Source organism: Ranitomeya variabilis, chromosome 5, assembly GCF_051348905.1.
Source record: "Ranitomeya variabilis isolate aRanVar5 chromosome 5, aRanVar5.hap1, whole genome shotgun sequence".
Classification (NCBI taxonomy): domain Eukaryota; kingdom Metazoa; phylum Chordata; class Amphibia; order Anura; family Dendrobatidae; genus Ranitomeya; species Ranitomeya variabilis.
The window spans coordinates 187,977,679-187,992,567 of NC_135236.1; the positions used below are offsets into that span (position 1 = coordinate 187,977,679).

General features: G+C 41.6%; 1 protein-coding gene across 2 annotated transcripts in view; it reads right to left on the minus strand.

Annotated features, from left to right (window-relative positions):
* Positions 1-593: 593 nt before the first annotated feature.
* SH3GL3 (SH3 domain containing GRB2 like 3, endophilin A3) overlaps positions 594-14,889 on the minus strand; it is a 112,511-nt gene continuing 98,215 nt past the window's right edge. For both annotated transcript variants that reach the window (XM_077263632.1, XM_077263633.1), the window contains exons 7-9: positions 9,057-9,160; positions 4,830-4,954; positions 594-1,301 (exon numbers count right to left, since the gene is read on the minus strand). In XM_077263632.1, the coding sequence (XP_077119747.1) occupies positions 1,096-1,301; positions 4,830-4,954; positions 9,057-9,160 (435 nt within the window). In that variant the 3' untranslated portion in view covers positions 594-1,095. The remainder of the gene's footprint in view (positions 1,302-4,829; positions 4,955-9,056; positions 9,161-14,889) is intronic.

Below are 14,889 nucleotides of genomic sequence, written 5' to 3' on the forward strand. Positions count from 1 at the left end.
GTTAAAGGATCTGGGAATGTTTAGGTTGCAAAAAAGAAGGCCAAGAGGAGACTTAATAGCTGTCTACAAGTATCTGAATGCATGTCACAGTGTAGAGGAATCATCCTTATACTCATACCATGCTCGGGTGGTCTCAAGTATTTTGGCGTGCACAGAGATTTAGTTTTCATCGCCACAAGCTGCATGATTTGTGACTGCTAGACAGCCTGAAAACGTGGGGCTTGCCTGCTTGTTAGGGAATTCCCACATGTATTCAGCCTGTCTAGCAGCCACAAATCATGCAGCTGTGGCGACGAAAACTAAATCCCCGAGCATGCCAAAATACTCGGTGACCACCTGAGCAATGAGTATACTCGCTCATCACTAGTGGTGAGTCCTCCTTCAATGGAAGTCTTCAAACAGAGGCTGGACAGACAGCTGTCTGAGATGGTTTAGTGACTCCTGCGTTGAACAGGGGGTTTGACACGATGACTCTGGAGGTCCCTTCCAACTCCTAACATTCTATGAAAATTGACTTTTCATAAAAGATACAATTTCTACAGCATCAGAAATGCAAGGCACTTTCTCTTTTACTAACGTATAAATTTAAAAAATGATTTCGGGATATATTTTATTATATTTGGTCATATAGACATAGCTGTATATATTAAGACAACATAACACGTTTGACACAGAATTATAACTCTGAATTGTGCAACATGTATTAGAGTATTCACAGTATAGAAAGTGTTTTCTAATTTTTGTAAGGAAAATAAGTTTGACCCCTCCAGATTTCCATGTGCTTAAAATACTTTAAAAGGGTCTAAGAAATAAAAAATTAAAAATAGTCAACATCCATGCAACAGGTGTCACGTATGAAACAATGAAACAATCTTCGAACAATGACAAAATAGAATCTCTTTTGCACGTCCTCGTAACAGTGTCAATGCTTTCATAAAAATAAAAATCGATACAAAATAAATACATATAAAAGAGATGACACAATAAAATTGGAGTCACTCAAGTAGCAAGGCGTTCACAGAATGCCACATTCAAGAAGGTTTTAAGAGTCTATTTGTAAGATGGTGCCATTGCCTCCAGTAGTCAGTGTGATGTTCACTGTGGAAGGGGAACTACAACTTCAACATAATTAATTGGAAAGAACCCCGATTCCCCAGTGACCATGCCTTCGAACCAGTTCTCATCAATCTGGTTGGTTAATGTGATGATATCGCCTTCTTTGAAGCCAAGTTCACCTTCGTTCTCAGGGTCAAAGTCATATAGCGCTCTGCAACAAGGCTGATCCAAATGCATGGTAGAACCTAGGGGAATACAAATGGTACGGCATAAGCGCTGACATTAACCAAGGTCATTTCTGTTACAGCTGTCAAAACTGCAGTAGTTATTCTATAGTGGAAACTATTGGTCACATATATCAAACACCATATGACACTTCCTTAACTAAAAAAAATAATGACACGTTCTGATAGTGTTATTAATCCCTTAAAGGGATATTCCCATCTCCAAGATCCTATCCCAATATGTAGTAGGTGTAGTAATTATAATAACAGAAAATACCTCCAATCAGAAATGTATTATAGGTTTTCTTTTTGACTATGTCTCTTTCCTCATGTGCAGGCATTGCAGGACCTTGGTCGTAACCATGGATACCTAAGGTCCTGCAATGCCTGCACTTGAGGAAGACTACGGTGAATAAGAAAAACTATACTACTTTTCTAATTGGAGGTATTTGCTAATATTATTATTATTACACATACTACATATTGGGATAGGATCTTGGAGATGGGAATATCCTTTTAGGCTATGTGCACACATTACGGATTTGGCTGCAGATTCGCAGCAGTTTTCCATCAAGTTTACAGTACAATGTAAACCTATGGAAAACCAAATCCGCAGTGCCCATGGTGCGGAAAATACCATGCGGAAACGTTGCGTTGTATTTTCCGCAGCGGTTTACACCTGCTCCTCAATAGGAATCCGCAGGTGGAATCCACACAAAATCCGCAGGTAAAACGCAGTGTGTTTTACCTGCGGATTTTGCAAAAATGGTGCGGAAAAATCCGCACACGAATCTGCAACGTGTGCACATAGCCTCAAGTTGCTATACATGTAATACTTATTTGGCAACCTGCTGCAGCCAGCTCAAATCCAAATCATACAACCCCTTAAGGGAAAAATGTCAGCAGGTTTTTTTACGGTTAATCAGAAATCAGCATGATGTAGCGACAGAGACACTGATTCCAGCAATGTCACTTGCCCAGCAGCTTGCTGTAGTTTCAATACAGTGTTTTATAAGTAGGAGATTATCACTGTAAGACTAGATGTCATGTGCCATAAGTCTGATTTGTGTAACCTAGCCCGCACTACTGATTGGCAGCTTTCCTACTATGAAGAGCGTGCAGAGAAAGCTGCTGATAAGTAGTGTGGATGGAGTTATACAGAGCTCAGCATTCATAGAACTACTACATCAGAAAAAAAAACAAAACCTTTTTTTAAAAACTGCACCAAGCGGTTCAATAAGTGACACCTCTCTGGAATCAGGCTCTCTGCCCCTACATTATGGTGCTTTCAAATACCACAGCAAAAACCTGCTGACAGATTCCTTTTAATTGTAGAACCGGTAGGAGACTGCCTCTATGACCGCACTGTGAGCTCTGTGTGTAAGGCCAGTCTCACACGTCCAGATAATTCCAATACCGGAAAAATCTGTACCGGAGTTATCCGTGTCCGTGAGCTCACGTGGCACATCAGTGTGGCACACGTGCGGCAGCCGTGTGCCAACTGAGTACCACACGGACCGTGCAGGAGACAGCGCTACAGTAAGGCGGGAGGTGACCGGTAACTTTTATTTTAAAAACAAAAAAAATAAAGAAAACATGATTTTTCATTCCTTCTCTCCAGCGAATGCTGCTGGGGAGAAGGAATGAAAGGCGGCTTCAGCACCACACGCTGGGGACAGCGCTTACTGTAGCGCTGTCTCCTGCACTGTCCGTGTGGTCCTCAGTCTGCACACGGGTGGCACACGGACAGCATCCGTGTGCGGTACGTGTTTACACTTTAATGGGTCCGTGTGATCCGTGCGCTCCCACGAACACTGACATGTGTCCGTGTTTTTCAAACGGACACACAGTCCGTGAAAACACGCTGACATGTGCAGAGACACATTGATTTTAATGTGTCTACGTGAGTCATTGTCTCCGGTACGTGAGGAAACTGTCACCACACGTACCGGAGCCACTGACGTGTGAAACAGGCCTAAATGGGTTTTTATGGTAAGTTCCAAGTCTGTTCTGTTAGAACTCTGGTGCAGCCAGTTTTTCCAAAAATATTTCAGGATAATAAACAAACAACAAACAGCATGACTGGATACTTGCCCCTGAGGAAGACATTGTGTCGATACGCGTGGGCTTTTCTTCCCTTCCTTGATCTAATATTGTGGTAAGGGCAGAATATCTTGGTGTGCTCAGTATTTTCTGTTTACGCCTTCTTGTGTATTGCTTATATACAGTATTACTTTTAATTGGACTGAGTTATGCTCCTTCACCTTTCACCATAGGTTTTGCGCTTCCATGCTTGTTCAGAAATCTTTTTTGAATTACATATTATTCATAGGCATTGTGCGGATAACACATTTCTATGGAGTATTTTTTTTTTTTTTGGATCATGTAACATTTTCTGTTCACCCCTGGTTGTAACTCATTGATTGCATATACAAGTATTATTATAACCATGGTATTACTAGTTTAGCTGCCTTTTCTTATGCTTGGTATTATACGCATCATTCTGATCACATTCGGGACCACCACAGGCATATAAAGGATGTCTGGTTTATGTTTTTAGTAGCCATTGTGCTTTATTTTTAAATGCTTTTAATTGTATGGTTGTTTGCATCTTTTTTTAAATGTATTTACAGTTTTTGTGTTTATTATGGTGATCTCTGTTTCTTATTTTTTTCTTGGTTTGCTGTCATGACTTACAGTATGCCATTAGGTAGATTCTCTCATTATTGGATGGTGCCCAGTATCCCATACGTAACAAAATGACCGTACAAACTAGGTTTCGGTGCTTCATGGCGGTGCCAATCCGTTAACACCTCCCACCTGCTTGTTTCTCCTCAATCTCTACCCCTATTTGATTGACAGCTCTGGCTTCATAAAGCCAGAGAAGAGAGGAGATAGATGGAAAACAAGCAGCTGGGAAGATGTATTTAAATGATTGGCCCCGACATGATGCATCGAGTGCCTGTACTTGGTTTGAAGGGTCATTTTGTGCTGACGAGTCCCTTTTAGGGGTTCTCCAACATGTAATAAACTGGCCCCTTCATGGAATTCACAGCCTATTCTAGTAACGTGTCAGGACAGGCTGTAGTCTGAGGCTATGTGCACACGTTGCGGATTGGGGTTCAGAATTTTCCGCACAAAATCTGCATCTCCTGGCAGAAAACGCAGGTGCAGATTTGCCGCCGATTTTGTGCGTTTTTGTTGCGGAATTTGGGCATTTTTTACCCCTGCGGATTTTTATAATGGAAAGGGTCAGAAACGCTGCAGTTCCGCACAAAAGTAGCATGCTACTTCTTTTGATCCGCAGCGGTTTTCATGCAAATTTTTTGCAGAACTGCAGCATTTCTCCGTGGAAAAATCCACTGCGGATCCGCACCAATTCCACATCGTGTGCACACAGCCTAAAGAAATACCGCTCTGGAAACCTGTGTCTCAACTGGCAGAGCTGTATTGTAGGCACATATACTGGACCTGCTCAGTGTACCCAGCATAAAAACTTATTGTCAGAATTTAACCTTGGATGGAAAGAACAAAGAAGGTCACCTGTACCTGATAACTTTGTGGATGAACCGCTGGAGATCCCATTATGTTGTAGTCTTTCGTCTGAGTCTAGTACGGACATTATCGATCTTGACTGGTGTTCCCGTTTCGGGCGACTGGATGCGGAATTCATTCTGAAAACAAAAGGCCTAGGTTTACCATATAACTACTTGCACTTGGCTGTTTCTATAACTCCCACAGATTAGTATAAAGCAGCAGTGTACATGCTTGACTGCAGGCCTTCAGTATGCAAATTTGATCAAGTAGGGGACCCCATAATAGTGATTGTGGTGACCCAAGAATTATAGTGTAACATATTTTAATTTTCATTGCACAAATCAATAGTACACATGAAAGTAAGCAACTTTGTGATATTTTATGAGAGAAATCTGCCTCTCTCCTTGTAGACGGACCAAGTCATATTCAAAATTCTCAATTCACAGGTAAAATCTGTAGCCACAATGCTCCATTACTGAGATAGGGGATGGGCAGCTGCTTCTTCCATGATGCTGGAGAGGAGGAGCTAGTCGGAGCTCCTCCCCCTTCAATCTACATAGAATCATATGAGTAGCAACTGTCATCTTATATCTTCACTGAAGACAGATTTTACCTGTGAACTGAAAATTGTGAAAATCACTGATCAGTCCACGAAGAGCGAGAAGCGGATTTTTCTGATAATGTTACAAAATTGCTTACTTCCACGTCTTCTACGGTATTGATTTATGAAATAAAATGTAAAAAGATGCTTACACTTTAATATAGATTATATTGGAAAAATCTGCTGACAGGTTCCTTTTAAAAAGTAGGGCCAGCACCTTTAAGCCTGCTTTTATAGCATTTTGGTATGCTGTATGTATGTCCCCAATTCAATGTGCAGAAACACAAAAAAAGTCCCTTCATTCTACTCACGGTGAAATCTGGTCCGATGGGAGTCTCTGGTGTTAGTGCTCTGCCCCGGACAGGGCAAAGAGAAGTGCGCCTGCGCAGGAGCGCGATGGGAGACACCGTGTGGGTGACAGGTCGCGTCATCCACATGAAGCCGAGAAGGAAGACAGCAATTATAAGAAAAGAGGAGGCACCGGATCAAGACCAGAGAAGCCCATCGGACTGGACCGCCCTGTCTGTAAGTATAATAAATAGTCTTTTTTGGGCCTTGCATAGGGGACGTTCTTACAGAACAAAATGTTGTAAAAGAGGGCTTAAATGTGCTGGCCCTACTACAGGTCCTTCTCAAAAAATTAGCATATAGTGTTAAATTTCATTATTTACCATAATGTAATGATTACAATTAAACTTTCATATATTATAGATTCATTATCCACCAACTGAAATTTGTCAGGTCTTTTATTGTTTTAATACTGATGATTTTGGCATACAACTCCTGATAACCCAAAAAACCTGTCTCAATAAATTAGCATATCAAGAAAAGGTTCTCTAAACGACCTATTACCCTAATCTTCTGAATCAACTAATTAACTCTAAACACATGCAAAAGATACCTGAGGCTTTTAAAAACTCCCTGCCTGCTTCATTACTCAAAACCCCCATCATGGGTAAGACTAGCGACCTGACAGATGTCAAGAAGGCCATCATTGACACCCTCAAGCAAGAGGGTAAGACCCAGAAAGAAATTTCTCAACAAATAGGCTGTTCCCAGAGTGCTGTATCAAGGCACCTCAATGGTAAGTCTGTTGGAAGGAAACAATGTGGCAGAAAACGCTGTACAACGAGAAGAGGTGACCGGACCCTGAGGAAGATTGTGGAGAAGGACCGATTCCAGACCTTGGGGAACTTGAGGAAGCAGTGGACTGAGTCTGGTGTGGAAACATCCAGAGCCACCGTGCACAGGCGTGTGCAGGAAATGGGCTACAGGTGCCGCATTCCCCAGGTAAAGCCACTTTTGAACCATAAACAGCGGCAGAAGCGCCTGACCTGGGCTACAGAGAAGCAGCACTGGACTGTTGCTAAGTGGTCCCAAGTACTTTTTTCTGATGAAAGCAAATTTTGCATGTCATTCGGAAATCAAGGTGCCAGAGTCTGGAGGAAGACTGGGGAGAAGGAAATGCCAAAATGCCTGAAGTCCAGTGTCAAGTACCCACAGTCAGTGATGGTGTGGGGTGCCATGTCAGCTGCTGGTGTTGGTCCACTGTGTTTCATCAAGGGCAGGGTCAATGCAGCTAGCTATCAGGAGATTTTGGAGCACTTCATGCTTCCATCGGCTGAAATGCTTTATGGAGATGAAGATTTCATTTTTCAGCACGACCTGGCACCTGCTCACAGTGCCAAAACCACTGGTAAATGGTTTACTGACCATGGTATTACTGTGCTCAATTGGCCTGCCAACTCTCCTGACCTGAACCCCATAGAGAATCTGTGGGATATTGTGAAGAGAAAGTTGAGAGACGCAAGACCCAACACTCTGGATGAGCTTAAGGCCGCTATTGAAGCATCCTGGGCCTCCATAACATCTCAGCAGTGTCACAGGCTGATTGCCTCCATGCCACGCCGCATTGAAGCAGTCATTTCTGCCAAAGGATTCCCGACCAAGTATTGAGTGCATAACTGAACATTATTATTTGATGTTTTTTTTGTTTGTTATTAAAAAACACTTTTATTTGATTGGACGGGTGAAATATGCTAATTTATTGAGACAGGTTTTTTGGGTTATCAGGAGTTGTATGCCAAAATCATCAGTATTAAAACAATAAAAGACCTGACAAATTTCAGTTGGTGGATAATGAATCTATAATATATGAAAGTTTAATTGTAATCATTACATTATGGTAAATAATGAAATTTAACACTATATGCTAATTTTTTGAGAAGGACCTGTATATATTAAGTCCGCAAGGACAGGGTCCTCTCCCCTCTGCACCAGTCTGTCACTGTAAACCTGTTTACTGTAAACGATATCTATAACTCTGTATGTAACCCCTTTCTCATGTACAGCACCATGGAATTAATGGTGCTATATAAATGAATAATAATAATATATTTATAAAACCAGGTGATGGATTCACTTGAAATGTTGCGACAAAATTCTGTGTGCACAATGCGTCATGATTTTTTTTCTGTAAATTTTTCGAAAAGTCTTAATGTGGTTTCCTTCCTGCAGTTGTGCATTTTGTCAGAGGCTAGCAGTTGTGTGTAAGAACTAGGCAGCTGTACTTGTAGTCTGTGGCTAAGGATTTACATATGGATATATGATGGAGGATCGAGGTGTGGAGAGGATGAGTGGCTCCACGCTTCAAGGTAGATCCAAGTAGATTTATTTACACTTTCTTTTGGTTCAAAACGAAGCCTTCTTCAAAATCGCTGTATCTGTAGTTTATTTTTAAGAATGCACACCAGTATTTTCTCCACTAGATACATGGGGTGACTGAAGGCCCACTCAGTACATAATACTCAGGCTCGGACCGTCCCATAGGGGAACAGGGGAATCCCCTGGTGGGCCCCAATGCCATTATATGGGCAGTAATTGGCATAATTTACTCTGTATAGAAAAAATCCGCATGTCATAATTGATTTACCAAACTACTCTATTATACAGAGGTGAAGGTATATTTGTGAACAAGGGTAGTGTAATATTTGCATGCAGGTGAAAGTGGGCCCCCCAAAGTCAATGTTACTGATGGGCCCTTGGCACCCCAGTCTGACACTGGTAATACTATCCTGGTACTGGTGCTGTATGACCCATCAAACGGGTCCATGCACATGGCAGTGCCATTTGTATTAGGTCCGAACCAAAAGCAACCGTGATTTGCCTTCCATCCATCCAGTATCTGTGTCCATACATACACTACTGGTAACCTGGATTCACATATTCAGACTGATACAATATTTTTAGCCAAAGCCAGGAGTGGATACAATAAAAAATAAATAAATAAATAAAAACATGGAAATATTTTTCCCTATACTTTTTCAAACTTTTTGATCCATTGCTGGTTTAAGAAATCAAAACATCAAATACAAGCCAAAAAGCTACACGCATAAATTTGGTCTCAATGTAAGAGTGTGTGATTAATCAGCTTTGTAAAGAGCAGATTTTGGAAGGGGGTTGTTAATTTGAATGCAGTAATACATATCTTGCCTCTTAACGCCTTATAGTGGTACCTGGCTCTTGCCAAGATGTATCCAACACTCCTGTCTCAATGGATAAATGACAGCATTTTATCATAGAGCAAATCAGTGTGATCAACACAGAAAAGCCCCTAAATAAGTACTGGCTCCTCTCACCTGTTGTGTAGGTGGCTGTGGAGGTCTTCCAGGATCTGTGTACACTGTCTATGGTAGTCCAATGCGGCATCTATGAATACTGCCAGCTGGCTCACCTGCTCTACCTGGAAGAGCGAGGGCACCGATCAGTAACAGGAACCTTACATTTCTATCACACTGCTGCTTCCGTATGCCAGCAATTCTGGCTATTTCTTTAATGTAAAAATTAAACCAATTTATTAGATTCTTGTGTCTGATATTTCCAGCAACAGAAATCATTAAATAACTATATTTACAAACTATTTTTCAGAATATGCTGTCCTGTGTGTATTTGAGGACTAACATTATTCCTTACAATTACATGACTTGTATTCTGTATTTTCACAACTTTTCCCATTGGCATTATTGTAGATATTTGAATTAGGCTGCCGTCACACTATCAGTATTTGGTCAGTATTTTACATCAGTATTTGTAAGCCAAAACCAGGAGTGGGTGATAAATCCAGAAGTGGTGCATATGTTTGTTCTACTCCTGGTTTTGGCTTACAAATACTGATGTAAAATACTGACCAAATACTGCTAGTGTGACGGCAGCCTTAAGAGTTCTGGATCAAGAATGCTTTCATAGAAAACACCATTGCACCGCTCCTTTGTCATTCCTTCTGGGAACGTCCTGGATATTACAATACCCTTTCCCAATGGGCCCATATACCTACTCACCTTGCCACTGTCCAATCAGCACTGACCCGGTCAGACTGGGTAGGCACGTCCTACCAATAAGGAGAATAGGAACGCCTGGCTGTCAGGTCAAATATCCAAAAACTGACAGAAAACGACAAGTGTGACCAGGTGCAAGCTAAGAGAGCCACTCTATGTAACTAACAAATTAAAGCTGCGCTCTGAAACTCTATAACATGTGAACACTGAATATATGAAATTCGTACTGCTGTAGAAAACATGTTAAGAAATGAATGGACTTGGCACATAAGGGAGCTCAATAGCCAGCGACTGTTTCTTAACGTTTTCTACAGCAGTGACGCAGTACCAATTTCATATAGTCACTATATGAATATAGCGTTTCAGGGCGCAGCTTTAATTTGTTGGATGTCAGTTCATTCATGCGAAACTACAGAAATTATGGAAGATTGGAAGATTGTGTATCACCTGGCCTTTCCTAAAGATGTAAGACATGGAAGTTGGTTTGTGAGTTTTGGTTTTTCTCACTAGTGAAAAAACAGACAATTTCTGGATTGGGGTCAGATTTTCATCAATATATCCAGTTTTATCATTAAGGATTTTCTCAAATGCCAAACAAATGAAAAAACAAATGGCAAAGCTTCTTCTCCCCATTGCAATGTTACAAACAGACCGCACATATGGTACTTGTGTGTTCTCAGTGAGCCTCACCAACCCATAGACCTATCTGGGTGATTTTCATCTGAGACTGATCATACACGGCTTATCTCTGTGATACTTTGATGGCACACGGTTCACAAAAAAATAAATAAAACTGGACATGTGAACAGCGCCACTGAAATTAATGGGTACGTTACCTATCCCTGAAAACCGCAGACAAAACACATACATGAAAAAGGACGTCTGAATAATCTCTAAGGCCACGTTCACACATTCAGTATTTGGAGAGTTTTTTTACCTCAGTATTTGCTTTTTAAATACTTTTATTGAAATTTTATATTAGAAAAGGTAGTGGATAAAGGGAAAGGAGGAGGGAGGGTTAACATTGGAGGAGGAGGGGATTTACCTCAGTATTTCTAAGCCAAAACCAGGAGAGGAACAATCAGAGGAAAAGTATAATAGAAACACATGCACCACTTCTGTAGTTATCACCCACTCCTGGTTTTGGCTTACAGATACTGAGGTAAAATACTGACCAAATACTGATAGTGTGACTGTGGCCTTAGTCTGCAAAAAATGCAAACTGCATGGTCTTCTGTCATATTTGTTGAAATCCCTAACATCCACATGGTGCCAGAACTGTAACAAATCTGTCACTATGTACAAAGTGTTCCAGAAAATGTCAGCGCTATGCAAGTGACAGATTAAAACCATATTGCATGACCTAAGAAAAGCATCTTTTATGAGTTCTATGAATTGCCACTAGAGGGCAGCATACAATATTGGCTAATATTACAAGTCCACTGGCCTTAGGAAATGGTCCTTTTCCTTCAACTTGAAGGCTATAATCTACAGCTTTCCAATATAACAGATGTAAGGCTGGGGCCACACAGTGACATGTTGTGCAGCCAAAAATATTTGTGCACCTGGTCTGTGACTCACTGATGCACAAACACAATTTAGCTGTAGAAAAAACACAGCCAAATCGCAGACAGGATGCATGCAACTTGCATTGAAGTTTATGGCAAGTGCATCGAATGCAATCTGTGACCAACAAAAGAAAATCCAATATATTTGGAAACATTTGTGGCTGTGTCGCAATGTGAAACCGCACCCTCAATGTCGGGTGATCGCTTTCACCGTATACAGTTGTGGCCAAAAGTATTGACACCCCTGCAGTTCTGTCAGATAATACTCAGTTTCTTCCTGAAAATGATTGCAATCACAAATTCTTTGGTATTATTATCTTCATTTAATTTGTCTTAAATTAAAAAACACAAAAGAGAATGAAGCAAAAAGCAAAACATTGATCATTTCACACAAAACTCCAAAAATGGGCCAGACAAAAGTATTGGCACCCTCAGCCTAATACTTGGTTGCACAACCTTTAGCCAAAATAACTGCGACCAACCGCTTCCGCTAACCATCAATGAGTTTCTTACAATGCTCTGCTGGAATTTTAGACCATTCTTCTTTGGCAAACTGCTCCAGGTCCCTGACATTTGAAGGGTGCCTTCTCCAAACTGCCATTTTTAGATCACTCCACAGGTGTTCTATGGGATTCAGGTCTGGACTCATTGCTGGCCACCTTAGAAGTCTCCAGTGCTTTCTCTTAAACCATTTTCTAGTGCTAGTGCTTTTTGAAGTGTGTTTTGGGTCATTGTCCTGCTGGAACACCCATGACCTCTGAGGGAGACCCAGCTTTCTCACACTGGGCCCTACATTATGCTGCAAAATTTGTTGGTAGTCTTCAGACTTCATTATGCCATGCACACGGTCAAGCAGTCCAGTGCCAGGGCAGCAAAGCAACCCCAAAACATCAGGGAACCTCCGCCATGTTTGACTGTAGGGACCGTGTTCTTTTTTTTGAATGCCTCTTTTTTTTCTCCTGTAAACTCTATGTTGATGCCTTTGCCCAAAAAGCTCTACTTTTGTCTCATCTGACCAGAGAACATTCTTCCAAAATGTTTTAGGCTTTTTCAGGTAAGTTTTGGCAAACTCCAGCCTGGCTTTTTTATGTCTCGGTGTAAGAAGTGGGGTCTTCCTGGGTCTCCTACCATACAGTGCCTTTTCATTCAAACGCCGACGGATAGTACGGGTTGACACTGTTGTACCCTCGGACTGCAGGGCAGCTTGAACTTGTTTGGATGTTAGTCGAGGTTCTTTATCCAACATCCGCACAATATTTCGTTGAAATCTCTTGTCAATTTTTCTTTTCCGTCCACATCTAGGGAGGTTAGCCACAGTGCCATGGGCTTTAAACTTCTTGATGGCACTGCGCACGGTAGACACAGGAACATTCAGGTCTTAGCCTTGAGATTGCTCATGCTTCCTCACAATTTGGTTTCTCAAGTCCTCAGACAGTTCTTTGGTCTTCTTTCATTTCTCCATGCTCAATGTGGTACACACAAGGACACAGGACAGAGGTTGAGTCAACTTTAATCCATGTCAACTGGCTGCAAGTGTGATTTAGTTATTGCCAGCACCTGTTAGGTGCCACAGGTAAGTTACAGGTGTTGTTAATTACACAAATTAGAGAAGCATCACATGATTTTTCGAACAGTGCCAATACTTTTGTCCACCCCTTTTTTATGTTTGGTGTGGAATTATATCCAATTTGGCTTTAGGACAATTCTTTTTGTGTTTTTTCATTTAAGACAAATGAAATGAAGATAATAATAACAAAGAATTTGTGTTTGCAATCATTTTCAGGAAGAAACTGAGTATTATCTGACAGAATTGCAGGGGTGTCAATACTTTTGGCCACAACTGTAGCCCTAGTCTAAAGTTTCCCATATTCTTGTTCTGTGCTGGAGATGTTTATTTAGAGCCAAGGTGATAGGACAGCTCTTCCTAATCTATCTGGACAAGATTTGTTTCTATTCTAGGCTTTAAAGGAAATCTGCCAATCGGTTACTGCCTCCTAATCTGAGAACAGCACAGAGATCCTGATTCCAGCAATGTGTCACTTACTAGGCTGCTTCCTGTAATTCTTATAAAATCACAGTTTTATCATCAGGAAATTATCACTAGAAGATTAATAAACCTGCTGCATAATACTCCCCAGTCATGAGCTCTGTATAACCCCGCCTGCACTGATTGGCAGCTTTCTGCCTATGCACAGTTACCAATCGGTGCAGCATTTAGAGAACTGGTAGATCTGCAGCAATTAAAACAGTGACTGTGAAAACTGCAGCAAGCAGCCAAGTATTGAAATATCACTGGAATCGAGGCCTCTGCCCTTATAATCATGCTGCTTTCAGATGGGGTAGCAAAAACTTGGTGACCCAGACTCCCTTTAAGGCTATGTGCACACGTAGGAAATGTGGTGCAGAATTTTCTGCACAAAAATCCGCATCTCCTGGCAGAATCCGCAGCTGCGGATTTGCAGCGTTTTTTATGCGGATTTAGTGCATTTTTTGTGCGGAATTGATGCGGATTTTGCCACTGTGGATTTCTATAATGAAGGGGTGCAGAAACGCTGCAGATCCGCACAATAGAAGTGACATGCACTTCTTTTAAATCCGCAGCAATTCCGCACTGATTTTTCCGCACAGCTTTTTTTTTTTAACATTGAATTAGATTGTACTGTACATCACAGTGCGGATCTGCAGCGTTTCTGAGCGGAAAAATCCGCTGCGGATCCGCAGCAAATCTGCATTGTGTGCACATAGCCTAAGTCTTGGACACAGACAATAGTATGCAGGAGCCATACACTGAAACATTCCACCCGGAAAGAAACGTTTCTGTTTTTGGACACTGACCAGGTATAGACTTACAGTAAATATCTAGTGCTCTGCATATTGGATTGATACCTAGACTTCTATTTCAATCTCACTGATTTTTTTAACTGAATATTAATATGTCTGCTAATTCTGGGGGATGCTTTTAATATTAACTGGAGAGAAGCAGTGAAAGTCCTGAATTATGCACACGGGATATGTCACTTCACAATACATCAAGCTTCTGGGAAACCGAATCAATCATGTTGGCCTCGCATGTCTCCTCTCAGACCAAGTGCAACACAAAATTATGCTAAGGGCTCGTTCAGATGAGATGGCTTCTGCCTGGTGTGCACACAGACTCATTGTATCCACAGTGTTTGTGCTCCTCATGGACCGGCTCCCTGCACTGAAACACTGCAGCAAGGTACGTGCAATGGACGGCCCATCCGGGATGTAGGCAAGCACCCAGAGCTACATATGATGCCGTCACATCCACAATCTGGGGATGTGTCTGAATCCAGCCTTAGGCCTGGTCCCCACAGCATAATGTAAACATATTGTGGATGTGGTTAGCTCCGTGTGCTCGTCCCCTTTGCAGATGGGTGCCGGAGCTGCCTTCCATTGCATGTACTATTCTGTTCTGTAAAATGAACCAGAACAGTGCATGCCATGATTTTTTTCCACGAGGTGTAGAAAATCGCCCATTTACAATGGTGCTATAGAAGGTCACCTGGACCATACCTATGCACAGCAGAGATGAGCAAACAGGAACT